At 57.8% G+C, this 25,652-nt stretch overlaps 2 protein-coding genes across 9 annotated transcripts; one reads left to right on the top strand and one right to left on the bottom strand.

Moving 5' to 3' along the window:
- Positions 1-1,685: 1,685 nt before the first annotated feature.
- Positions 1,686-23,414, top strand: Apc2 (APC regulator of WNT signaling pathway 2). 8 transcript variants are annotated; one of them, XM_032907989.1, is made up of 15 exons: positions 1,686-1,778; positions 7,196-7,354; positions 7,522-7,612; positions 7,697-7,877; positions 9,474-9,582; positions 9,686-9,799; positions 9,986-10,063; positions 10,210-10,305; positions 11,015-11,402; positions 11,982-12,077; positions 12,277-12,416; positions 12,761-12,838; positions 13,044-13,160; positions 13,724-13,938; positions 15,510-23,414. In XM_032907989.1, the coding sequence occupies exons 1-15, from the start codon at positions 1,725-1,727 to the stop codon at positions 20,506-20,508; spliced, it is 6,915 nt and encodes a 2,304-aa protein (XP_032763880.1). In that variant the 5' UTR covers positions 1,686-1,724; the 3' UTR covers positions 20,509-23,414. The 8 variants fall into 8 exon arrangements, with proteins under 8 accessions (XP_032763880.1, XP_032763871.1, XP_032763888.1 ...); XM_032907980.1 differs by having other exon boundaries at positions 9,683-9,799; XM_032907997.1 differs by lacking the exon at positions 1,686-1,778 and adding an exon at positions 4,503-4,705 and having other exon boundaries at positions 9,683-9,799.
- C1H19orf25 (chromosome 1 C19orf25 homolog) lies at positions 23,368-25,536 on the bottom strand. The gene is made up of 2 exons (XM_032908032.1): positions 25,185-25,536; positions 23,368-24,676 (listed from the first exon to the last, which is right to left on the bottom strand). Exons 1-2 carry the CDS (start codon positions 25,312-25,314, stop codon positions 24,477-24,479), a joined length of 330 nt encoding a protein of 109 aa, XP_032763923.1. The 5' UTR covers positions 25,315-25,536; the 3' UTR covers positions 23,368-24,476.
- Between the last annotated feature and the right edge of the window lie 116 nt (positions 25,537-25,652).

The raw sequence follows: 25,652 nt of genomic DNA, 5'->3' as shown, positions 1-25,652 counted from the left end.
GTCCCTGTACTTGGAACCCGGAGCCCTTGGTGGCTGTCGATCCTTCAGGATGGAGGTGAATGGCTACATGTAGCCTCCTTTGCCTCTCCAGCGGCCCAACATTGCGAGCTGAACATTAGGAAGGGTGTAGGCCTGGGAGGTGGTGGCTCCAGATTTGAGCACAGGTCGGCAGGGTCCCCTCAGTCAGCGCAGGTGAACACTGCAGGAAGTGCTTGTGTGGGAGGGGATTGCCCTGACAGTGGCACACAGGAGGCCTGCTGTCCTTTTCCCTGGGCTTAGTGCTGTTGCAGAGCTTGGAGCTGCCTGCACCCTGGGGTGGCAGGTGTTGGCCTGCACTCATAGTAGTGGTGTCCTGGAAGAGCTCAAGTGCGTCACCAAGGCTGTGTGAAAGGCTCAGTGCCTCCTACTGGTGGAATTCTGACATCTGCGGTGGAGAGATCTCTGTCCTCCAACCTGGCCAGTCCCTGTGCTGGAACTTGGGTCTGCCTGCCTCTGCCTCTGGAGTGGACTAACGCCACACTGGCTCGCATGGTAGTGGAGAACCTTGCATTTCTGGGGATGCATGTCAGGGAGGGTTGCTGGAACCTTCCAGTCATCCTGCCTCGAAGCAGGCCTCCAGCCTAGCTGTCCACCATGGGCTCCTGGTTGAAGACCTAACTATGTGGGTGTGCATATATGTAAGTGACTTTGTCCACCAAGGCCAGGAGATTACCTGAACCATAGGTCACCATGTGGGTGCTGTGCTCTGTCTTCCTGCCCCTGGTGTCACTGTCATCAGTCCACCCACAGCCCTAGGCAGGTGACACAAGGAGGAAAAGATAAACTTGTTCCAGGGGCTCCTAGAAGGTGTTGGGAGGGGCGGTCAAAGCCAGTGACATCCATCAAATAACTGGTGGATTCCTGGTCATCACCTCGTGGGAGATTACCCGGTGGGCTGCCCACCCACTTCCCACTGCACAAGGCAACAGCGCCCCTCCCGGTTCAGTTCTAGGCAGAGGCGGACTAGATGGGGACCAACCCCTCAACCAGGTCTGCTCCTCAGTCACTGGGGGTCGCCTACTACACACACTTCCTCCTGTGGTAGCTCGGTGTTAACCCATCCGCCTAGATCACGTCCCCAGCACCTAGAACAAATGACAGTCTGTGTGCCGGGATTAAAGATGTGCAACCACCCCACATGACCGACTTAACTTTTTGCTTATTGCTAAGTAGCCAAAGACCAGGGTTCTAGAACTGTTTGTCCATTATACAGGGTTGAGCACACAGTATGTATTTCAATAATGTTCATACGACAGAGTCCACGTCCAGTGGCCGCTCATGCCCTGTGCCCAGCTCTAAGGCTGGCACCCAGAACATTTTTCTTGAATGACTTGTGAATCTTAGCGGGTATCCGGGCTCCCAGGTGACTGACATCCACACGCGGACACACGGTGTCCTAGCCACAGGGTGGCGCTTCTAGCTCCCACAAACCCATGTTCTCCAATGCTAGCTCCTTGGACCGGTTCCAACCCTTAGGGTGCCCCAAGTCCATCAGAGACACCCTTTGTCGTTCTACTCAAAGGGGGTCCTGTCTTAAACTTCCATCTTCAGAGTCTTGGGTCATCCCCCATCAGTGGAGTGACACCCCCTCCCACCCCTGTCTGTGCGCGCAGGCGCAATACTCCCGCCCCTTCCATCCCTGCGGTGGAGGGCGGGGCGCGCGCTGTCCGGGCGGCCGCAGCTCCATGGGGCTCTTGGGACTCCTAAGCCTGCTGCACTCAACCTTCTTTGGGAACCAGGTAGGATGCAGGGAGTCCTGGTCGGAGATGAGGGTGTGGGGAGAGTCAGGTGAGGTCCTGACTGTGGGAATGGCGACGCGAGGACAGTAGAGGACGCTCATGCTAGAAGTAACCAACTTGATGGGTCGGGGGTCTTTCATAGTTGCTCTGGAGACAGTTGCCAAGGAAACCTCCTGAGCATGTGCATAGGGCTGGGTTCCCCTCCCTTGTACTGCAGCGACCCCTCCCCCGTCCTGCGCAGGCGCAGGCCTCCCTTGTGGGAGCATCCCTCTGCAGGAGACCCTCTCCTCTCCCTTTTCTCTTCTGGGGAGACCTGCAGGTCTCGGAAGAACAGAGGGCTGCAGCTGGTGCACATCCACCTCAGGCTCCAGCCAGGGCAGGATGCAGGCCTCGACCACGCCCTACATTTGCTAGGCCTCAGTTTCCCTATGGACGCTGAGCTAGGGCCTCCCCCGCTCGTCGTCCACTGACTATGACATTTCAAAGGTTCTGTTCTGAGTCCTGCAGTATTGCAGTTCCGACATGTAAAGGGAAACTGAGGCTGGGGCACAGCTAAGCAGTCAAGGTCACATGATTGAGCCAAAGAAAAGCTTGTGTGCTGGGGTTTCCGGGAGGGACAGACTGTGCAGTCAGCCTGCTCCCCTCTGGGGAACTGAGGGCCATTACTCTGGTCCAGCGGCTGCTAACTCCAACCCATTAGGGCTGTGCCCTGTCACCCAGCTCACAGCCATGCCAAATGATACCAGCATGTGGTCGTGCAGCCCCCTTTGTGCCCACTCCGCACTCAGTGAAGCCCACTTAGGGGAGGGTGGCTGGCGGGACGCCAAGAGGACACCTGCAGTCATCAGAGAGGCCCAGCGACCTCTGCAGTGTCATGGACAGAGGTCCCAAGGTGCACAGTGCCCACTGAGAAGCCTGGAGTGCCCTGGAGCTGGGAGACATGGTCTCGGGTCAGCAGGGATAGTCTCCTGTGTCACTTGAAGGTCAGGCCTCAGGTACTTGGTGACTGGGAGTGCCTGTGCCTCATGAGCAAGGAGGGGGACAGGAGTGAGGAATGTTCTAAAGGCTTGGGACTAAGGGCATCTTGCGTGTAGGTCCCTTAGCTTTCCTTGGAGAGAAGTCAGGAGAGAAGCCTGTCCTGGCCTCCCCAGAAATCTGAATGGCGTTGCTGCGGTGTGAATTGAAGCTGTGTGTGTCCTAGCCAGAGTCTCAGTTTGTCTGTATGGGAGCGGCCAGTCTTCCCTTCCTCCCACCAGCCCTTGCCTGTGAGGACCAGACAAGTGGTGGTGTCCGGGAGGGAACAGACTAGACTAAGGACTCCCACCCAAGCTGGACACTGAGGCCAGAGACAGGTATTCCCAAGGGAGGAGGAGGCAGAGCTGAAGCCAAAAGGCTCTGAGCTCTGTGCCCCCCAGTGACCACACCCCACCTCCAGCCCTGCTCAATCCTGCGCTGTTAGGGGATCCTTGTAGCTTTCCAAGGCTCAATGGCTTGCCCTGGCTAAACCTCATGACCCGCTCCTCCAATGCTGTGCCAGGCACCCACCTTGGATCAAGCCCTCCCTCATTCTTCCGTGGCAGGCACCTTCCCCTCCTGCCCCCCAAGCTGACTACCAATGGGCCATGGCACCTCTACTTCCCCCTTTTATGTTGGACACAGGCTGATCCTAAATTCCATGCAATTCTCCTGCCTCAGCCTCAGTGCTGGGATGACAGACATGGAGAACAGCCTTGCCCGTCTCCATCAGCAAGAGCCCCTTTTGCTACCTCCTCCCTGGGGCCGCAGGGACAGCTGTGTCCAACTCTGGATGCCACTGTTCAGTCAGCTGGGCGCTTCTGGTACTGCAACTGCGGGTCTAAGATGAGCCTTCTTGGCTGCAAGCCTTCAATCCCCTGCTGCCCTAAGCACTTACTGCTCGCTCTCTCCTCCCCCCCCTTCTGTGTATGTGTGCGTGTGTGTGCATGTGCATGTGCATGTGAGCTCCCATGAGCAGGTGCAGGCAATCAGTAGAGGTGTGGGATCCCCTGGAACCGGAGTTCCAGGCAGGTGTGAGCCTCCAGACTTGGCTGTTGGGATCCGAACTTGTGTCCCGTGGAGAGGAACGTGTACTGCTAACCACTGAGCCATCGGCTCCAGCCACAGGCTCTGCAGGTTAAGCACCTTCAAGGACCCTTTGGGCATCAGGGAGCTGGAGCTGGAGAGAGACTGGAGGGGAGATAGAAACAGGGACAGAGAGACAGAGGAACTGTCACATGAAAATGGCAGGCCCTGGTAGTGATTGATACTCTGCCAGAGGGTTGGAGAAAGATGGGGAGGGATGCCAATCTCTCCCCCAGAGTGCCTGCCCATCTCCCAACCTTCCAAGTCCCAGGTTACTCGGGACCTCAGGGCACTCTTGGCTTTGCTTGTCCCCAGCGCCTCCTGCTCGAAACTTCCACACCTGGCAGGTGGATTGGGTGGTCCCCTCCCCCCAAGACTTTGGTGTAATATTTATCAACTTGATGTTTTGCATGGGGTCTTGGTCCTCTTGGCGCTCCCTTTCCCCCTTGGTAAGGGGTTTGCCAATCTCACTGCCCCCTCCCCCCATCAGCCCCTGAGCCCAAGACGAGGCCCGATGCCCCACGGTCAGCACGGGTCCCTGCCCCGGGTTGCTATTGGCTGTCGCCATAGCACCAGCTCGTCTTCCCGCGCCGCCATTGGCCCAGGCCCCTGCATCCCGCATCCTCCCCTGCTCGCTTGCAGTGGTCTCGCCCAGCGCCGGAGCGGCAGCGCCGCCTGGCCAGGCCGGGATCGGGCTTTGTCCCTCTGGAACAACCCCCTCCGCCTGTGCTGCCGAGACCCCCGGAGACCTAGACACCCCAGGTCTGGCTTGTAGGCCTAGCCAAGAGGGAGACGGCCCTGGGCTTTTACAGCAATCCCAGGCGCAAGTAAGCCGTGCGTCTTACCCCGGGAGGAGGGCAGGGGCGCGACCTGCCGCGCCCTGTCAGTACGGACTCGAAGGTAGACTAGGAGCTGAGGGAAACTGAATCTGGACGAGGCAGGCGGGCAGCTGAGTCCGGCTGGACACACACACACACACACACACACACACACACACACACACACACACACACACACACACGGTTCCCACACCAGATCCTTGGGAGAGGCAGGATGCTGTGCGCCCCTGGGGAATTGCTGTGTGCCCTGCTCTGTTTCTTTTCCGCTCTGTAAAGGGGATGGGACGACAGGAAATCGGCGATGAGCCCTCTGGGTGTTGTGCCTCCCCACTCTGAATCGCTCTCAGTAGACTGATGTCCCGTCATGGCTGTTTCCCTGTCTGTCATCTGCTGTCATCTGCCGAGGCCGAGGTGGCTTCTTGACAGAGGTTTGGGGCTGGAGGCAGGCTCTGGGCGGAGGGGGCGCTTCTGCAGGAAGATTAGGGTGTGAGGCTACAGCAGTCAAAGGTGGCCTGGTGTGCAAACCTGAGGACACGTACATCTCTGTCCCCAGCGAATCCAGGTGTGCCAGTGGGGTCAGGATTTATCCCGAGGGCACTGGGAACCATAGCACAAGGATGAAATCCTCATGGCTTCCTCTGGAGGGGAGTGTGACTTCAGTATCTAGCAGGCTAGAAGAGGCTGGGGGAGTGGCCTGGTGAGGGGTGCAGAGGCCTGGAGGGGTGTCTGTGGAGCAGATTCGAATGCTGGTAGTCGGAACAAGCTACATTGAGGAAGAGCATCAAGTGTGGCTGGGAACGTCGCACAGGTCTGCATGAGGGGATAGATGTCCCCTACCTGCCAAGCCTGTTTCTCCTGGCTAGGCATGGCAAGGGTGGCCAGCTCCAACCAGGGGTTAGATTAGATTTGAGACTCTATTCTAGCTCCAAATTTGGCTTGGATGGAATGAGCGGGTCTCCTCGGAACCTCCTGTCAGCCCTCGGATGGGCCAGGGGTGGATTTTCCACACCCTTCAGATGGATACACCAAGGCACAGAGAGAGGACAGGTCTGTTTTGTTTGTTTTAATTGTCGGTCTTTTGAGATAGAGCCATATGTAGCCCAGGCTAGCCAATATGTAGTCTAAGCTAGTCCTGAATTCTTGATCTTCCTACCTATCACCTCCTGAGTGCTGGAATGACAGGTCAGCCACCATGCCTGGCTAACGCTTGGACTTCTAAGCATCTCAGGGTCTGGGTTCTGATTACATCTGTCTTCTCTCCCCTCCTCTGCTCCCACCACCACCACCTCAGTCTCTTTTCTGGGAACAGCGGTTGTAGGAAGAAAACAGAAAGCATGGCTAGACTCACAGCAGGGCCTCCGGGGGACGGAATGATGAGGGACTGAGACCCTAGACAGTCACTGTCCTGGGTGACATCAGGGTGGGCAGGGCTTTCTAGAGAAAGAGAAAAAAACGAGCATTAGATTATGTGTGTTGGAGGGGGAGGGCAAAGGAGCAGGTGTCACCTAAGCAGGGTGGGGGGGGTGTGGTTGGTTTGGGTTGATGAAGCCTCCTCAAGGCTGGCAAGGAGGAAGCTCCCAAGGAGGAGGGAGCAGCGGATAGGACGAGACGCTATTGGTGGACCTCAGACAAAGGTGGAGGGAGGGGGCTCCCATAGATGGAAGGGAACAAAGACGGAAGGGGGATCGGGCGTGGGGGCTTCAGGCTAGCTGTGGACTGACAGCCAGGCTGAGGGAGAAGGCACTGGCCAGCCGGACAGAGGGAGGAGGCTGCACAAAAGAGAGGAAAGACAGGCAGAAGCACAAAGAACGGGACTGTGACAGAGCTGGGGGCGGTACGGTATCTGGACTGGAGCCATGAGCAGAGCTACCGGGGACCCTTGCATGAATGGAGGGGTGTGGGACCACAGGGGGTCCCGGCCCAGGTCACAAACTCCTGGGATGATTGTGGTGAGTTCGGATCTTCTCCACCACCCTCCCTGACTCCTGCCCATAGCTCTCTTAGCCAGAGCTCCTTGGCCTTCACGGTGTTCTGGGCCAGCTAGTGACCCCTCCTTCCCAGTGTGTCTGCCAGCCTGAGCAGTTCTGACTGTCTGTCTGTCTGTCTGTAGTCAGCTTCTCCTGTATCAGTCTGTGAACCTGGTGGCCTCCAGGTGGCTCTGACTTAGACTGCCAGGGTGACAGATGTCTATATGTCCCTCTGGCTGTCGTCAGTACAGGTGTCTTAGAGTCTTTCTGTCTGTCCACCCATCAGTTAACCTTGTATGCCTCAAACAGCCGTCTGCGGCCTCCCAGCTTCAGTTCCTCCTGTTTCTATGTCTGTCGCAAATGCTGGCTCCCAGGTGACTGGTTCACACCAGACAGCCAATCCTGTCTTGAGGGCACAGCCACGATGGGTGGCAGGGGTGGGTTCCAGTCCAGGATTTTCTGAAGGGGCGCCAGTGACCAGCACTCACTCTTGTGACCCCCTTGGCCCCAGGCACTGCAGGAGTTGAAAATGGCCAGCTCCGTGGCCTCGTACGAGCAGCTGGTGCGCCAGGTGGAGGCCTTGAAGGCGGAGAACACTCACTTAAGGCAGGAGCTGAGGGATAACTCTAGCCATCTCTCCAAGCTGGAGACAGAGACTTCTGGCATGAAGGTGAGAACCGGCATGGAGGGCATGGGTCGGACAGACAGACTCGAAAGCGCTGATGTATTGGGCGGGCTAAGAGAGGGGTCCCCAAGGCATGTGGACTGCCAGGGTGACAGACGTCCGGGGGCAGGCAGTCCTGATGCTCACAACCTTACTCCCTACCACATCCGCAGGAGGTCCTGAAACACCTTCAGGGCAAGCTGGAGCAGGAGGCGAGAGTGCTGGTATCCTCCGGGCAGACAGAAGTGTTAGAGCAACTGAAAGGTGAGTGACTTCCAGAATGGCCATGGCCGGCAGGGATACAGCAGGAGCAGGTTGCTGACTTCACCCGTGCCTCCTTCCCTCCAGCTCTTCAGACTGACATCAGTAGCCTCTATAACCTGAAGTTCCATGCCCCGGCCCTGGGCCCTGAGCCTGCCGCCCAGACTCCAGAGGGAAGCCCAGTGCATGGCCCTGCACCGTCCAAGGACAGCTTCGGAGAGCTGAGCCGGGCCACCATCCGCCTGTTGGAAGAACTAGACCAGGAGAGGTGAGAGGGCGTGGGAAAGGACCCGCCCCCAGGAACCTCTGCCCTCGGATTGGGTCGCTGGCAGTGGCCCCGCCCCCAACTAGCCACACCCACCTCCGGCTCTTTCAAGCTCCTCTCCACTCTGTCCATGTCTGGCTGACCCCAACTGGTGGACAGAGGATATGAGGACATTCTTGGCAAGGGGAAAGTCTCCTGGGAGAAGAGCCCCCACCCGCATCCCCGGGTCCGAGACATACAGGCGTCTCTAGGGACAGAGCCGCATCCAAAGTCAGGGCTCAGAAACAGGCCTAACGCCAGAGATCCTCAAGGAGGCCTTTGTTGACGGAAGGACAGAAGCCCAAAAATTCTGGGCCCAGGGCCAGTGGAGGGGGCAGCGGCGGAGGGGGCAACCCGGCTCAACCCCTCTGGGTTGCACAAGGTCACGACACACAGTTGAAGTCTGCTCCGCGGAGGAACTTTTAAGACTTCTCCTCTGTTAAATGGAAATAGAGTTTTGTTGATTGATATTTCTTTTCCTTTCTGGCTCCCCGACTACATTTATTTCTTTGGGGACACCATAGCACGTGTGTGGAAGTCAGAGAACACTAGGAGATCCTGGGGTCAAACTCAGGATTCACAGTTTGCTGAACTTTGTCTGCTTCCCTAACTTGCCAGCCTGTTTAAAAAAAAAAAAAAATGTAAAGAAAGGGGTCTCAGCGTCTGGTCCAGGCTGGTCAGTCTCCTGCCTCAGCCTCCTCAGTGCTGGAGTGACAGGGTTAACTTCTCAGCCTGACACCTGGTGTGTACATTGGAGATAAGCAAGTGTTGGAGCACTTCTCAGGCCTTTCCTAAGATGGCCAGCTCTTTCCTTTTTATCTGGTTATTTGTTTATTTTCCAAGATAGGATTTCTCTGTGTAGCTCTGGCTGTTCTGTAGACCAAGCTGGCCGAGAACTCAGAGATCCCCCTGCCTCAGCCTCCCGAGTGATGGGATTAAAGGTGTGTGCCACCACCACCAGGCTATTTTATCTTTTTTGTTTGTTTTTTAAGTCAAGGCTGTCAAGTAGCCCTCGACTTTGCCAAGGCTGGTCAAGATCCTGACCTTCCCAAAATGCCAAGATGGCAGGTGCCCAGTCCCATAGCTTTGGGCTTCTGTCCTCTTCCGGTTACATTTATTAACAATTATATTTGTATGTGCTCCGCTCCAGTGAGCCTGTAGGTGACAGGGCGACCTGCACAAGTTCCTTCCTTCCTTTCCATCATGTGGGTTCTGAAGATGGAGCTTGGGTCGTCAGACTTGGCTATGAGTTTCTGTATCTGCTGAGCCATCTCGCTGAACCCTTGTTAGGGACGCGGACGGGGCTACACTTTGTAGTCAGGGCTGGCCCCAAACTCTGCTATCCTCGGGCCTCCGCCTCCCAAGGGATTTTTGTTGTTGTTGTTGTTGTTGTTGTTGTTGTTGTTTTCTTTTGTTTGTTTTTTTTCTTCACCCACTGTCAGCTTTTCTTCACCCACTCAGTTCCTTCCAGTGTCCACCTCAGAGCTGGGAGCGGGGTCGGGGTGGGGGGAATCCCTGAGAATGCCACCTATAAGGTCTCGTGTGTACCCTCTCCTCCAGATGCTTCCTGCTGAGCGAGATAGAGAAAGAGGAGAAGGAGAAGCTGTGGTATTACTCTCAGCTCCAGGGCCTCTCTAAGCGCTTGGATGAGCTGCCACACGTGGACACGGTGAGCTCCCGGGGCGCACCTAAGGAAAGTGCAGGAGTGTGGCGGTGGTAAGGGGTCCAGGTCAAAACGCAACTCACCATAGCCCGTGCCCCGCTCCCAGCAGTTTTCGATGCAGATGGATCTAATTCGGCAGCAGCTGGAGTTCGAAGCCCAGCACATCCGCTCGCTGATGGAGGAGCGCTTCGGTACCTCAGACGAGATGGTGCAGCGGGCTCAGGTTCGGGGCGGGCACACCCGGACTTCAGGGAGTGGAGGACCAGCTAAATGGGAGGAGTCCGGGGCAAGGAGGAGAATTAGAAGGTGGAGTCAGAGATGGGAGGAGTCAAGGCTAGAAAGAGGCGGGGCCAGTCAGGGACCAGGTCACCAAAATGAACAAGCTTACTTCGGGTTCTCTGTTCTTTAGATCCGGGCTTCACGCCTGGAGCAGATTGACAAGGAGCTGTTGGAAGCCCAGGACCGGGTGCAGCAGACGGAGCCCCAGGTACCAAGCCAAGCAGAGCTAGGGCGGAAAGGGGTAGTGGCAGATGCCTGTCAACTCAGTGGTATTCCCCTATTCTGGGCCCTGGAGGGGGTCTGCAGCCTGTGCGCGGTGCAGCCTGTACCGCCCAGCCTATGCTCTTCCTGCAGGCGCTGCTGGCGGTGAAGCCTGTGGCAGTGGAGGAGCAGGAGGCAGAAGTTCCCACACACCCTGAGGATGTCACCCCTCAGCCTGGCAACAGCAAGGTAAGAAGGGAAAATCTGACGATGGAGCGCCAGTGGCGTGGACTGGGAGTCCTCAAGCAATCCGGGTTGCTAAAAAGCCACTCTGGACTGAGGCTCCCTGTGAGGTGAGAGGTCTTTGTTTTTCTGAGACAGAGTTTCACTATATAGCCCTGGCTGGCCTGGGACTTTCCCTGTACACCAGACTGGTTTCAAACTCAAGAGATCCACCTGCCTCTGCCTCCGAGTGCTGGGATTAAAGCGGCCTACTTAGTGTGGGCGTCCTGCGGGGCGGGGTCTTGCTTTGGTGTCAGTATGGAGGTCAGAGGGCAACTTGCAAGTGTCTTTTCTCTCCTTCCATTATTTGAACCCTGGGAATACAACTCAGGTTGTCAGATTCGGTAGCAAGAGCCTTTACCTACTTAGCCATCTTACCGGTCCACAAGCCACCTTCTGAAGGAGAATTGCCAACAAAAGGTGATGAAGCGGGCTGGAGAGATGGCTCAGCGGTTAAGAGCACTGACTGCTCTTCCAGAGGTCCTGAGTTCAATTCCCAGCAACCACATGGTGGCTCACAACCATCTGTAATGGGATCTGATGCCCTCTTCTGTTGTGTCTGAAGACAGCGACAGTGTACTCATAAAATAAATAAACCTTTAAAAAAAAAAAAAAAGGTGATGGAGCACAGACAGCTCCCATTGTGAGCCTGCAGACATCGCGTGTTCCCCTGCAGGTGGAGGTCGTGTTCTGGCTTCTATCTATGTTGGCAACGCGCGACCAGGAAGATACTGCGCGCACGCTGCTCGCCATGTCCAGCTCGCCAGAGAGCTGCGTAGCCATGCGCCGCTCAGGATGTCTGCCACTGCTGCTCCAGATCCTTCATGGCACTGAGGCTGGGTCTGTGGGGCGCACAGGAACCCCCGGAGCGCCCGGTGCCAAAGATGCACGCATGCGTGCCAACGCGGCCCTGCACAACATCGTCTTCTCCCAGCCGGATCAGGGCCTGGCACGCAAGGAGATGCGTGTGCTGCACGTGCTGGAGCAGATCCGAGCCTACTGCGAGACCTGCTGGGACTGGCTTCAGGCGCGGGACAGCGGGACAGAGAGTGGTACAGGAGACAGTGAGTATGCCACATCCACAGGGCCTGGATTGGCTTGGGGCAGGGAACCAACCAAGCCTTACACCTTCTTACTGCTTCTAGCTGAACCCAAGGGATCTTAAGACAGTGTGGCAAAGGAATGAAGAAGAATCTCTCTACCCCTGGACCATGCTCTCAAAACCTCCCTGGAGGATTCTAGACCGGGGCTTTACCCCATGACCACGCCCCCAGACCGTCATTGGGGAATTCTAGGCAGGGGGTCCACCCTGACCACACCCCCTGCTCCTCACTGGAGGAGTCTAGGCAGGGATGTATTGTTGATGCAGGCCACCAGTCCCTTTTCCTCTTCTTTTTCAGTCTGGTCTCACTAAGTTATCCAGACTGGTCTTGAACCTGCCTTATAGCCTAGGGCCTATAAGGTCACAGGCCAGTCCACCAGCACATGTGAGCAGCAGCACTCTGCTGCCGCGAGGCGTTAGTCAGGGAGTGTGTGACTCGCCACAGATTTTGAAGCAGTAGATATCGCAAGGGGAGAGAGAGGCAAAGGAGAACTTCGGTATCAGTTCAGGATTGGGAATCTAACCTCACGCCTGCCCACAGCTCCCGTCCCTATCGAGCCTCAGATCTGCCAGGCCGCCTGTGCAGTGATGAAGCTGTCATTTGACGAGGAATACCGTCGGGCTATGAATGAGCTAGGTGAGTGTCCCTCTCCTGGGCCTTAGCCACAGCTCTTGACGACGCTCTAGGTGCCATGACACAGAGGGTGGGCTGGCCAGTGCGTGGGGGGGGGCTATAAAAGAACTGGGAAGGTAGACGTGTGTGGAATGGGGACACTGGCCCCTCTGGCCAGCCTCAGCCCTTCCATGACACCCAGCTCTTCATACCACACCTATAGGGGGGCTGCAGGCTGTGGCCGAGCTACTGCAGGTGGATTATGAGATGCACAAGATGACCCAGGATCCACTCAACCTCGCCCTGCGCCGCTACGCTGGCATGACCCTCACCAACCTCACCTTCGGAGACGTTGCCAACAAGGTTCCCGGGGTGGGAGGAGGGTGGGCAAGGGTCAGGTACCATCTTGAGGCATGCGGCACCTAACCTCAGACTGGATATGCTCCTGAGAGGTAGGGACAGTCATTCCCAGTAGTCAGATGGGTAGAGCAGGCAGGTGATGTGGCCCAGAGAGGGCGGGAGCTCACATCCACACTGCCTCCCTGACCCTCAAGGTCTGGAGAATTGTGACCTCTGGGCTGGCAGAGTCCAGATGTGTCCATCTGTCTGAGGCTCACTTTCCTTAGCTGGGTGAAGTGAGAGAAAGGGCTGGGGAGTCCCCTGCCCTTACTGCTGTGAGCTCAACTATTCGATGTCAATCCCAACAGGCCACTCTGTGTGCCCGCCGAGGCTGCATGGAAGCCATTGTGGCCCAGCTGGCCTCTGAGAGCGAGGAGCTGCATCAGGTACACAGGGCGGGGTTAGCGGCGGGCTTGGTCTGCTTCTCCTGGGTTGGGACAACTACCACAGGTCTCCACCTGATCCCCTCAAAGAGTAATACACCACGTTTGGTTATTGGCCGTCTTCCAGGGTCACAGTGGGTGGGAGGAAATGACCCCTTTGGAACCTGGGCTCTGGGTCCACTGAGGCCACCCCTTACTCCCTGGCCAGGTTGTTTCCAGTATTCTGCGTAACCTGTCGTGGAGGGCGGACATCAACAGCAAGAAGGTGCTGAGGGAGGTTGGCAGCATGACCGCTTTGATGGAATGTGTGCTGCGGGCCTCCAAGGTGAGAATGGGCAGCCTGGGACTGGGGAGGAGAGAGGGCGCCACCCAGAGGCTCAGAATGGGGAGTCACCCCCGGGCAGGCGTCGGGGACCCTGTCTCTCGGGAAACCAAAGGAACTGGACGAGTGAGCCTAGGGAGTGAGCCTAGGGTTCCCAGCCTACAGCTCTGAAACTTCCAGCCCTACACACCACATTGCCAGGATGAAAGTACTGACATTCGCGTATCAGACAGCAACCTCACTGCTGAGCCACGCCCCCAGCCCTTCTCTGGGAGTCTAGGCGGGGTTACATCCTGACCACGCCCCCAGCCCCCTCACTGGGAGTCTAGGCGGGGCTCCACTATAGAGCTACTGTAACAGCATTTTTGCATATTATTCATATTACAGATATTCCAGGCTTGGTCTAGAATTTGTAATCCTCCTGCCTCGGGCTCCTGAGTGCAGAATGACAGGCCTTCACCACCAGGCTGGGCTGTTGATTCTGTGGAAAATCTCTTGGCCGTAGTAGTGGAGGGGCCCAGAGTGGCTACACGCCTCATGCTGACCATCCTTCCCTCCCACCCCAGGAGTCCACCCTAAAGAGCGTGCTCAGTGCTCTGTGGAACCTGTCGGCACACAGCACAGAGAACAAGGCAGCTATCTGCCAGGTGGATGGCGCGCTGGGTTTCCTGGTGAGCACCCTAACATACCGTTGCCAAGGGAACTCCCTAGCAGTCATCGAGAGTGGTGGTGGGATCCTGCGCAACGTGTCAAGCCTCATTGCCACGCGGGAGGACTACAGGTCAGCTTCCATCGTGATCCGTCCAAGTGCAGAGGTCGGGACTGGGAGATGGTGGGGCAGCAGCGGCTGCTCTGGCAGAGGACCTGGGTTTGTTTGGTTGCCAGCACTACATGGTGACACGCAACCACCCTTAACTCCAGTTCCTAGGAATCCTGTGCTCTTTTCTTACATCTGTGGACACCAGGCACACATGCAGCACACACACACAAATAACACAAACCACGTTATTAAATAATGTTCACAATAAGGCAGACCTGGCAGGGCAGGCTCCTCAGAGGGAGTCTAAGGCCAGCCTGGCTTTTATCAATAAGTTTCAGGCCAGTCAGGACTGTATATGAGATCTTTTCTCAGAAAAAAAAAAGGAAAGAAAAGGGGTGGGGGTGAGGTATGGGGTGCTTCTCAATAACTGTACACATGTACTATTTTTACTAAGCGAGAACCTGGGTTTAGTTCCCAGCCCTCAGGGTGGGCGGCTCGGCACAGGTAACCAGTTCCAGGGGCTCTGCTGCCCCCTTATGGCGTTGGTGGGCACTTCACACATGGTGCACAGACACCCATACACGTGAAATAAAATGATAAGAATTTTTTTTTCTTTTCTTTTTTTCGGAGCTGGGGACCGAACCCAGGGCCTTGCACTTGCTAGGCAAGCGCTCTACCTCTGAGTTAAATCCCCAACCCCTAGAATTTTTAAATTAAGTCTTACAAACAAATGAATAGCCAGGCACTGGTGGTACACAGCACACACCTTTAACCCTGCACTCAGGATACAGAGGCAGGAGGATCGCTGAGTTCGAGGCCAGAGTAAGTTCCAGGACAGCGAGGGCTATACAGAGAGACCCTGTCTCGAAAAACAAAAAAACGAGATGTCTTAAAACCAAACAAGCTAAATACATAACCTAGATATGGAAGTACAGGAAGGCCACCTTCATCTGACTATGGAGTTTAAAGTTAGCCTCGCCTTCCTTAGAGCCTTTCTCAAAACAAAACGAAACCCAAACAGCTGCGAGGAGTCGTGCAGTGCGGGCTGGGGAAGCTTATGCTCTAGCTACTTCGTTTTTTTCTCAAATTCAAACCTAAAGGTGGACATGCTTATCTGCGGTGTCTGCTGGTTCTAGTCTGGGGGGGTAGTGGGCGGGGCAAGCAGGGGCGTGGCCAAACCTTGCTAGCTAGCTGGGGAAGCTCAGCTAGCCTGCGGCCAAGTGGAGGTAGGCGTGGTTGAACACGCACCTGACTGGAGGGTATGGTCGGGGCAGGGCGGAGCAAGCCTGCGGCATAGCAAGGCAGAATTGTGATTGGCTGAGCAGGGTCACCACAGGCAGGGGTGAACCTGATTTACTGGACTAAGAGTTCAGCAAGGTAGAGGTGGGTATAACGGAGCTGGGGGTATGAACGGCCAGGGGTGGGCGTGGCTGAGCTAGGCTAGAGGAGCGGTTGAGCCAAGCAAGCACCGCTGGGCTGAAGACCTTGACGGAGGAGCTCTTTTGTAGCGTGGATGGCAGTGTGGTGTGGATGGTGGGCACCGCAGGGCTGGGATATCCAAGCTCACCTTCCTTTACTCTGGGTTCCCTCAGGCAGGTGCTCCGTGACCACAACTGCCTACAGACACTGCTGCAGCACCTCACGTCGCACAGCTTGACTATCGTGAGCAATGCCTGCGGCACCCTTTGGAACCTGTCTGCCCGCAGCCCCCGCGACCAGGAATTGTTGTGGGACCTGGGGGCTGTGGGCATGCTACGAAACCTCGTCCACTCCAAACACAAGATGATCGCCATGGGTAGCGCTGCCGCTCTGCGGAACCTGCTGGCCCACCGACCAGCCAAGTATCAGGCCGCAGCCATGGCAGTCTCCCCAGGCACCTGCGTGCCCAGTCTGTACGTCCGCAAGCAGAGGGCCCTGGAGGCCGAGCTGGACACTCGGCACCTGGTGCATGCGCTCGGTCACTTGGAGAAGCAGGGTCTGCCTGAGGCAGAGACCACTTCAAAGAAGCCCCTGCCACCCCTCCGCCACCTGGACGGGCTGGTGCAGGACTATGCCTCTGATTCTGGCTGCTTTGATGATGATGATGCACCATCCCTGGCTGCTGCGGCCACCACAGCTGAGCCCGCCAGCCCAGCAGTGATGTCTATGTTCCTTGGTGGTCCCTTCCTTCAGGGCCAGGCACTGGCCCGCACCCCACCTGCCCGCCAGGGTGGCCTAGAAGCTGAGAAGGAGTCTGGTGGGGAGGCAGCTGTGGCTGCTAAAGCCAAGGCTAAGCTAGCGTTGGCTGTGGCTCGCATCGACCGACTGGTGGAGGACATCTCTGCCCTGCACACCTCATCAGACGACAGCTTTAGTCTCAGCTCGGGGGACCCCGGGCAGGAGGCGCCAAGGGAGGGCCGTGCGCAGTCCTGCTCTCCATGCCGGGGCACAGAGGGTGGGCGGCGTGAGGCTGGCAGCCGGGCGCACCCTCTGCTGAGGCTCAAGGCGGCCCACACCAGCCTCTCCAACGACAGCCTGAACAGTGGTAGCACCAGCGATGGCTACTGTACCCGGGAACACATGACGCCTTGCCCACTGGCCGTGTTGACCGAGCACCGCGATGGCCCAGTGTGCGGACAGACTCGGCCCAGCCGACTGGACCTAGACCTTCCCAGCCGGGCTGAGCTTCCTGCCCGGGACACAGCAGCCACTGATGCCCGAGTGCGCACCATTAAGTTATCCCCAACCTATCAGCACGTGCCACTGCTTGATGGGGCCCCTGGGGCAGGTGTCAGACCCCTGGTTGGGCCTGGAACCTCCCCGGGAGCTCGGAAACAGGCGTGGATACCTGCAGATAGTTTGAGTAAAGTCCCCGAGAAGCTGGTGGCCTCCCCACTGCCGGTGGCTAGCAAGGTCCTGCAGAAGCTGGTGGCACAGGATGGGCCGATGTCCCTCTCCAGGTGCAGCTCCCTGTCTTCTCTGTCTTCCACGGGCCATGCAGTCCCCAGCCAGGTGGAGAACCTTGATGACAGCGATTCATCCCTGGAAGAGCTTGAGGAGGCTGGTCCTGGCGAGGCCGAGCTAGACAGGGCGTGGAGAGCATCCGGGTCCACCTCTCTTCCGGTGTCCATTCCGGCCCCACAGCGGGGGCGCAGTCGAGGTCTTGGGGTGGAGGATGCTACACCATCCAGTTCATCTGAGAACTGCGTCCAGGAGACACCCTTGGTCCTGAGCCGCTGTAGCTCTGTGAGCTCCCTGGGCAGCTTCGAGAGCCGCTCCATCGCCAGCTCCATCCCGAGCGACCCCTGCAGTGGGCTGGGCAGTGGTACAGTGAGTCCCAGTGAGCTGCCAGACAGCCCCGGGCAGACAATGCCACCCAGCCGCAGCAGGACTCCACCGGCACCTCCCGGGCAGCCCGAGGCCAGCCAGTTCAGCCTGCAGTGGGAAAGTTACGTGAAGCGCTTCCTGGACATCGCAGACTGTCGGGAAAGATGCCAGCCGCCCTCGGAGCTGGACGCGGGCAGCGTACGCTTCACGGTGGAGAAGCCGGACGAGAATTTCTCTTGTGCTTCCAGCCTCAGCGCACTGGCCCTGCATGAGCTGTATGTCCAGCAGGACGTGGAACTGCGGCTGAGGCCACCAGCCTGTCCAGAACGTGCGGTGGGTGGTGGTGGGGGCCACCGTCGGAGGGACGAGGCTGCCAGCCGCCTGGATGGCCCAGCACCAGCTGGCTCTAGAGCTCGGTCAGCGGCTGATAAAGAACTAGAGGCGCTGCGTGAATGTCTGGGGGCAGCCATGCCGGCCCGGCTCCGCAAGGTGGCCTCGGCCTTGGTGCCTGGCCGCCGTGCACTGCCGGTCCCCGTGTACATGTTAGTGCCCGCCCCGGCTCGGGGTGATGACTCGGGCACAGACTCTGCAGAGGGCACGCCTGTCAACTTTTCCAGTGCAGCCTCTCTCAGTGACGAGACCTTACAGGGACCCTCCAGGGATAAGCCGGCCGGGCCTGGGGACAGGCAGAAACCTACAGGCCGAGCTGCTCCTGCCAGGCAGACCCGTGGGCACCGGCCCAAGGCAGCAGGAGCAGGTGCTGGTAAGAGCACCGAGCACACACGGGGGGCTAATAGGAACCGGGCAGGATTGGAACTACCCCTCAGCCGGCCCCAGAGTGCTCGGTCCAACAGGGATGGCTCATGCCAGACCCGGACCCGTGGAGACGGTGCCCTGCAGTCGCTATGCCTCACGACACCCACAGAGGAAGCTGTGTACTGCTTCTATGACTCTGATGAGGAGCCACCAGCCACAGCACCGCCAACTCGGCGGGCATCCGCCATCCCTCGGGCTCTTAAACGTGAGAAACCCGCAGGCAGGAAAGAGACCCCAACCAGGGCGACACAGCCTGCCACACTCCCTGTGAGGGCGCAGCCGAGACTGATAGTAGATGAGACCCCACCCTGCTATTCCCTGACTTCCTCGGCTAGTTCCCTCAGCGAGCCTGAGGCCTCTGAACAGCCAGCCCGCCACCCTCGAGTGGAGGAGCAGGGCAGTAAACAAGATGGTAGCCCAAGAGCAGAAGAGGAGCTCCTGCAGAGGTGTATCAGCTTAGCTATGCCCAGGCGCCGGACCCAGGTACCCAGCTCACGGCGTCGCAAGCCCAGAGCTGTGAGGTCAGACATAAGGCCCACTGAGTTACCACAGAAATGCCGTGAAGAGGTTCCTGGTTCTGATCCAGCCTCTGACCTAGACAGCGTCGAGTGGCAGGCTATCCAAGAGGGCGCAAACTCCATTGTCACGTGGCTGCATCAGGCAGCGGCCAAAGCCAGTCTGGAAGCGTCTTCTGAGTCTGACTCCCTCTTGTCTTTGGTGTCTGGGCTGTCAGCAGGCTCCACCCTCCAGCCCTCCAAGCTCAGAAAAGGGCGAAAGCCAGTGGCTGAGGCTGGGGGTGCCTGGCGTCCTGAGAAACGGGGCACAACTTCCACTAAGGTCAGTGGGAGTCCCCGGTTTCCTAGTGGCCCTGAGAAGGCAAAGGGTACCCAGAAAACGATGGCAGGGGAGTCAGCCATGCTCCGGGGAAGGACAGTGATCTACACCGCCAGCCCTGCTTCCCGGGCTCAGTCTAAAGGTATTTCTGGACCTTGTTCCGCACCTAAGAAGATGGGGACATCTGGTACCACTCAGCCAGAAACTGCCACCAAAACCCCCAGCCCTGAGCAACAACGTTCTCGGAGCCTGCACCGACCAGGCAAGATCTCTGAGTTGGCAGCCTTGAGCCACCCGCCCAGGAGTGCTACTCCTCCAGCCCGCCTCACCAAGACCCCGTCTTCAAGCTCTTCACAGACCTCCCCGGCATCCCAGTCCCTGCCTAGGCGGTCCCCACTGGCCACTCCAACAGGAGGGCCTCTGCCTGGACCCGGGGGGTCCCCAGTGCCCAAGTCACCAGCCCGGGCTCTTCTGGCTAAGCAACACAAGACCCAGAAGTCACCTGTGCGTATCCCATTCATGCAAAGGCCAGCCAGGCGAGTGCCACCTCCACTGGCCAGGCCATCCCCAGAGCCTGGCTCCAGGGGCCGAGCTGGGGCTGAGGGAACTCCTGGGGCACGTGGCAGCCGCCTGGGCCTGGTACGTGTGGCCTCAACTCGCTCTAGTGGCAGTGAGTCCTCAGACCGCTCCGGCTTCAGAAGGCAGCTGACCTTCATTAAGGAGTCCCCAGGTCTCCTCCGGCGCCGTAGATCGGAGCTGTCCTCTGCGGACTCCACGGTCTCCACCTCCCAGACCGCTTCGCCCTGCCGCGGACGGCCCGCACTCCCCGCTGTCTTTCTCTGCTCCTCTCGTTGTGATGAGCTGCGAGCGTCTCCACGGCAGCCCCTGGCAGCACAGAGGGTCCCGCAGGCCAAGCCAGGTCTTGCCCCACGTGCGCCCAGACGCACCAGCTCCGAGAGCCCCTCACGCCTGCCTGTACGGGCGACCCCTGGGCGGCCCGAGACAGTCAAGAGGTACGCCTCCCTGCCACATATTAGTGTGTCCCGCAGGCCCGATAGCGCTGTCTCTGTGCCCACCACCCAGGCCAATGCCACTCGCAGGGGAAGTGATGGCGAGGCCAGGCCGCTGCCCAGGGTGGCTGCGCCGGGTACGACCTGGCGTCGTATCAAAGATGAAGATGTCCCCCACATCCTGCGCAGCACACTGCCCGCCACTGCCCTGCCTCTCAGGGGCTCATCACCCGAAGACAGTCCTGCTGGAACTCCACACCGCAAGACTAGCGACGCAGTGGTACAGACAGAGGATGTGGCCACCTCTAAAACCAACTCCAGCACGTCGCCCAGCCTGGAGAGCAGGGATCCCCCACAGGCCCCGATCAGTGGCCCCGTTGCTCCACTGGGCAGCGATGTGGATGGACCAGTACTCGCCAAGCCTCCTGCCTCAGCGCCCTTCACCCATGAGGGTCTGAGTGTTGTCACGGGGGGCTTTCCCACTAGCAGGCATGGCTCCCCCAGTAGGGCTGCACGGGTTCCCCCCTTCAACTACGTGCCCAGCCCTATGGTAGCGGCTACAATGACCAGTGACTCAGCTGTGGAGAAAGCCCCTGTTACCTCTCCAGCCAGCCTCCTGGAGTAGTGGTTATAGGCCTGCCTTCTGGAACTCTCTCCTCACCCTGTGGCCCAGGCTGGCTGCGCTGTGGGCCTGCTCTCTAGCTGCTCTGAGTAGGCACATATGTGCCCTTAGAGGCCCCATCCAGCTCGCATCTCTGCACCTTAGGGCCAGCCCTTGCTTCTATGCCCGGGGCTCGAGGGAATCGGCTGTAGACTGGCCATAGGGCACATGCAGCGCCATTTTCTGAGGTCGGCCTGGGAAGGGGTGGACAGCCAGTCTCTGAAAGTCACTAGATGTGGGGCTGTGAGCTGCACCCAGCAGGAGAGTGGACATGGCTTCTCAGGTGACTGAGCTTTCCTGCTGGAGGTGGGGGGACAGGCTGGGGCATGGGGCGGGGAGCCTCTGCTTGGCAGCTGGGGCCGCCTCAGCCCTGCACTGTGGAAGCCTGTAATTAGTGCTGGGGTAATTGGTTAATGATGACTCTGCCAGGGGTGTTTGCCTTCTACAAGGCGGCTGAGGAGCACTGGGTGAGGGGTAGTAGACAAGCTTCTCTCTCACCCAGCACTCGTCATAGCCATGAGAGACTGCTGAGGGTGAACAGCCCTCCTGACGCAGGAGCTATGGAGCAGCCCATACTCTGTCCCTTTACTGATAGGAGGGACTCTAATCCCAAGGCCACCTGGCTAGGCTCCAGGGCCCAGGCAGGCAGGCAGGCAGGCCTGGAGGGAGGAAGGCAGGTCCATCTGCGGGAGCCTGGTCCTTCCCAGCCCTGGCTGCCTTAAGATGATGAAGGCGTCAGGACCAGAACAGTTCCTCGGGCCTCACTCAGTCACAGCCTGGAATCAAAACGGGGACTTGGTGACGGTGTGGGGAGCCTGGAGCTGCTACGGAGGGCAGGGACCCAGGTGGAGAGTAGGATGCGGATGTGAGGTAGCCGAGCCTTCGAGCACCTGGGCGGTGGGTCTGTGTGCCAACCACAGGGACCCAGGGCAGAGTCTTCCTGTAGAGCCAACAACCTCCTGTGGGACCCCAGGCTGCTCTTTGTTAGGGGAGCCATGGACACCTGCACGAGCTGTCCCCAGAGAACGGACTGTCCCTTGAGCTGGCCTCAAGTCCTTCTTCTGAGATGAGGGAAGTGGCTTTGAGAACCGGGGGTGGGAGGCGGCCTTGGGAGGAACTGATAATTCTGCTGCCCTTCCCAAGGGTCCCCTTTAAGGCAGGGAGTTGACAGACCCAAGCTTGCCACCTCCCAGGGGCAGGCTGACTTGAGGACACCATTTGTGGGCTACACCTATTACACCTGTCCAGTGCTTTGCGATGCCTGATGTTTCCTTGTCTGGGGCTCTGGCCCTAATTGTGGGGACAGTGTCACAGCAGAAACTCCAGACACTAAATGCTCAATGCCAGGATCTTGCCTGCCAGACAGGGCCGCTGGCCTTTGGGTGACTGGTAGGGAGGGGACAAGGAAGGCCCTTTTCAGAACAGAGCAAAGTGGCTCTAGGACACCCTCTCTAGAACACCTAAGACACACCCCAGGATGGCTCTGTGCTGGGGACAGACAATGCACAGACTGGCAGCTGGGGTCGGACGGTGAACCTCATCTTTGTAGACTGAGCCTGTGTACCACGCACTGTGAGAGCTCAGGTGGCACGCGCGCTGCTCTGAGCCTTGGTTTCCCCATGTGGGCCGTGGGGAGGACTCAGGGTGGAGCAGCAGAGACGTCTAGGCTGCAGCACCAGCATGCAAGGGCCATCTTTCTCCCAGCCACCTCCTCCTATCCTGTCAGCCTTGGGCCCAGCAGCCAGGTTTGCCTTCTCCACCCCACACAGTGGGGGACACAAGACACAGTGGAACTTCCAGCCCAGGGTAGGTAAGCGCTGTTGAAGGGCAGCAGCCTCTGGAGTGTCCTTAGAGACCGAGCAGATCTGCCACCTGCCAGGCTGCTAGCTCCCTGAGCTGGACACCAGTGGTCTACTGGAGACTAACCACTGGGTGCTTGACCAGGGCACCATGCCCACCATTTACCTCACTGTGTGTCTGTCGCACTGTCCCATGGCCAATGTCATTCCCTTGCTCACAGCTGGTCAGTGTGTTCTCTGCTGCCGTACTGTTTCCGCCTGTTCTGTAGTGTTACACTCTGTACCCCGATGTACAGTGTACACTCTGCACCCTGATGTACAGTGTACACTTCTGCACCCTGATGTACAGTGTACACTCTGTACCCTGATGTACAGTGTACACTCTGCACCCTGATATACAGTGTACACTTCTGCACCCTGATGTACAGTGTACACTCTGCACCCTGATGTACAGTGTACACTCTGCACCCTGATGTACAGTGTACACTTCTGTACCCTGATGTACAGTGTACACTCTGTAACCTGATCTACAGTGTACACTTCTGCACCCTGATCTACAGTGTACACTTCTGCACCCTGATCTACAGTGTACACTCTGCACCCTGATCTACAGTGTACACTCTGCACCCTGATGTACAGTGTACACTCTGCACCCTGATGTACAGTGTACACTCTGCACCCTGATGTACAGTGTACACTCTGCACCCTGATCTACAGTGTACACTTCTGTACCCTGATCTACAGTGTACACTCTGCACCCTGATCTACAGTGTACACTCTGCACCCTGATGTACAGTGTACACTCTGCACCCTGATGTACAGTGTACACTCTGCACCCTGATCTACAGTGTACACTTCTGTACCCTGATCTACAGTGTACACTCTGTAACCTGATCTACAGTGTACACTCTGCACCCTGATCTACAGTGTACACTCTGCACCCTGATCTACAGTGTACACTCTGCACCCTGATCTACAGTGTACACTTCTGTACATACTGACCCCGGAGGACGCCCAGCCTGGCTTCTGATTCTTTGTTCATATCTTTAATAAAGCGAGACACTTGGCTGCTCTGGAGTTTCATCTTTAACATGGGCTCCAGAGTGGGGAGGTTGTTCCAGAACCTTCCTTCTTCTGCAGCTGTTGTCCAACCCCAGAAGGCGATTCAGGGCTCCCGAGCTCCCCGCTGACTGGACAACGTGTCAGGTCTCCACATGCTGGAGCCAAGGTTGATTGAGGGTCACCGGAGCTGTACTTGGCCATCAGCCACTGGTCACTTGTGGTGGAGGTGTCATGGTGGGAGTGGGGACCAGGAATCCAGGCTGCACCAGTCAGGGCAAGCCAGACCCTGTGACCACCAGGAATGTGGAAGGTCAGGAATGACATGGCCCACAAGCTAAAACCATTTCTGACAAAACAGGTCCAGCCAGCTTGGGACCCAAGAAGGCCGGTGCGGTGCCAACACCCGAGTGGCCAAGGGGTGGCATGGACTTGGGCCCCCAATGATCTAGTCCAGCTTAAGGGAGATCTGTGTTCAGGCATCAAACATCTTTCATCTTCAGAACTAAAGTCCAGCCACTCCAAGAGTGGTGGGTCTTCTGCAAGAAGACAAACCAAACCCTAGTCTAGAAGGGTCAACGTCCACCACACACAGGACTCCAGCCTTTGGGGGGCTCCTCTGGGACTCCTAGACTCCCCAGAATGAAAACCCCTTAGTTGAGTAGCCCCAGCCCTAGGAAGGGGGTAGCCAGACTACTCTCTCAACCAAGCCAATAGTGGCTGACCTGCTGTGGATGTTGGGGACGGAGATCTTCACTGTCCAAGGTGACATGGGGCAGGAAGAGCACATTGGTGGAAGACTGGTAACGATGGGGCAGACTGCCTCTGAGCCCTGACCTGCAGTCAAGTCCTAGATGCAATCTAGGCTGGTGTCCCCAAAACGAGGTGGCCATGTCCCCAAGTCCCATCACCGGTGAGAGGCCATTAAGGATGGAAGAGGGGACAAAGCACCAAGCACGGGGAGTGGGCCACTGGGTCCCCCAAGGGTAGGGTTGGAGCAGCAAATGTTGACCCAGAGCTTCTGGTTGTCAGGTGCCCAGGCCTGGGCCAAGGACATCAGGTTTAACCTTGGCTCTAGGAGGTGGCTGAAGTCACTTGACTAATATCCTGTTCCAGTCTCTGACCAGCTTGCCGAAGGCCATCGAACTTCTGCCTCAGTGCATCCCCCGCCTGCCGCAGCCTCTCGTTCATAGCCACGTAGGTCCGGCTCTGTTGGTAGATCTGCTCCTGCTGGATATCAGAGTCCTCAGCCCTTGGGAGTGGCTCTAGGGGGTCTGAAGAGAACAAAACAGTGTGACCATCCATCAGTGATTCAAGGTCTTCCTTGGCTATGTGGTGAATCTGAGGGTAACATACACCTACCTAGACACTAGAAAATTAGTTTCAGGCCTGAAAAACCCCAGGGTTTGGGGGTCACGGAGAGGACAGGTCCCCTCCAGCCACCCTGGCCTTGCTGTTCTACCCAGGACTGTCTGGGTTCCTGGATTCTAGGACCGGATTCACACAAATGGCCCTTACACGGACCATTCCCCCATTTCTTTGTAGGAGCAACTGGCCACGCCCCCTTGAGACATGGTCCTGAACTCACAGCAATCCTCCTGCCCTAGACCCCCGGGTTGGCTTAAATCACCAAGCTCGGCAGCACTTCGGCTTTATTTTTGATGATCTCATTTTGTAGGGGAAGAGAAGAACAGGGACAAAAAAGATAGGTCCCTAGGTGTCTGGCTGCAATCGGTTTGCTCCCCACTCGGGCTGGGACTCGGGACTCTTATGTTCTCCTACCTTCTGGGGCCAGGGCAGTAAAAACAGGATCTTGGGCGGGTGCCCCTCGCACGTCCTCCAGGATCTGCTCTACCGTGGGAGGCGCGGGGCGAGTGGGCAGCACCACGCGTTTCTTGGCCTTGGAGCTCATCTTGTAGGCGAAGCGCGCGCTAACGGGGTGCACTCTCGGCTTGGCCCTCTCACCCCGCGAACTCCTACGCACCCGTTACGGACCTGCGCCGAGCTCCCTGGCCCTCCTCCTGGGACCTCGGAGTTTGGTTCGACCTCCGCGTCAGTATGCCGTAGAAAAACCCTGCTGCCTATCTTCGCTCCAAGAACTTAGGAAGCCGCCACCACTTCCGCTTCCTCCTTGAGCGCCCCTACGTTCTAGCACTTCCGGTCCGCTCCAGAGCCACTCCTCGGGAAACCCCTCCCCCTTCTTAAAGAGCCCTAGGCCTAGATGCTCCTAGGCACAATCCAGTAAGATCA

This window comes from Rattus rattus, chromosome 1, assembly GCF_011064425.1.
Source record: "Rattus rattus isolate New Zealand chromosome 1, Rrattus_CSIRO_v1, whole genome shotgun sequence".
NCBI classification, from domain to species: Eukaryota; Metazoa; Chordata; class Mammalia; order Rodentia; family Muridae; genus Rattus; species Rattus rattus.
The sequence above is the reverse complement of the archived record's forward strand: the minus strand, read 5'-3'. Positions and strand labels throughout refer to the sequence as shown.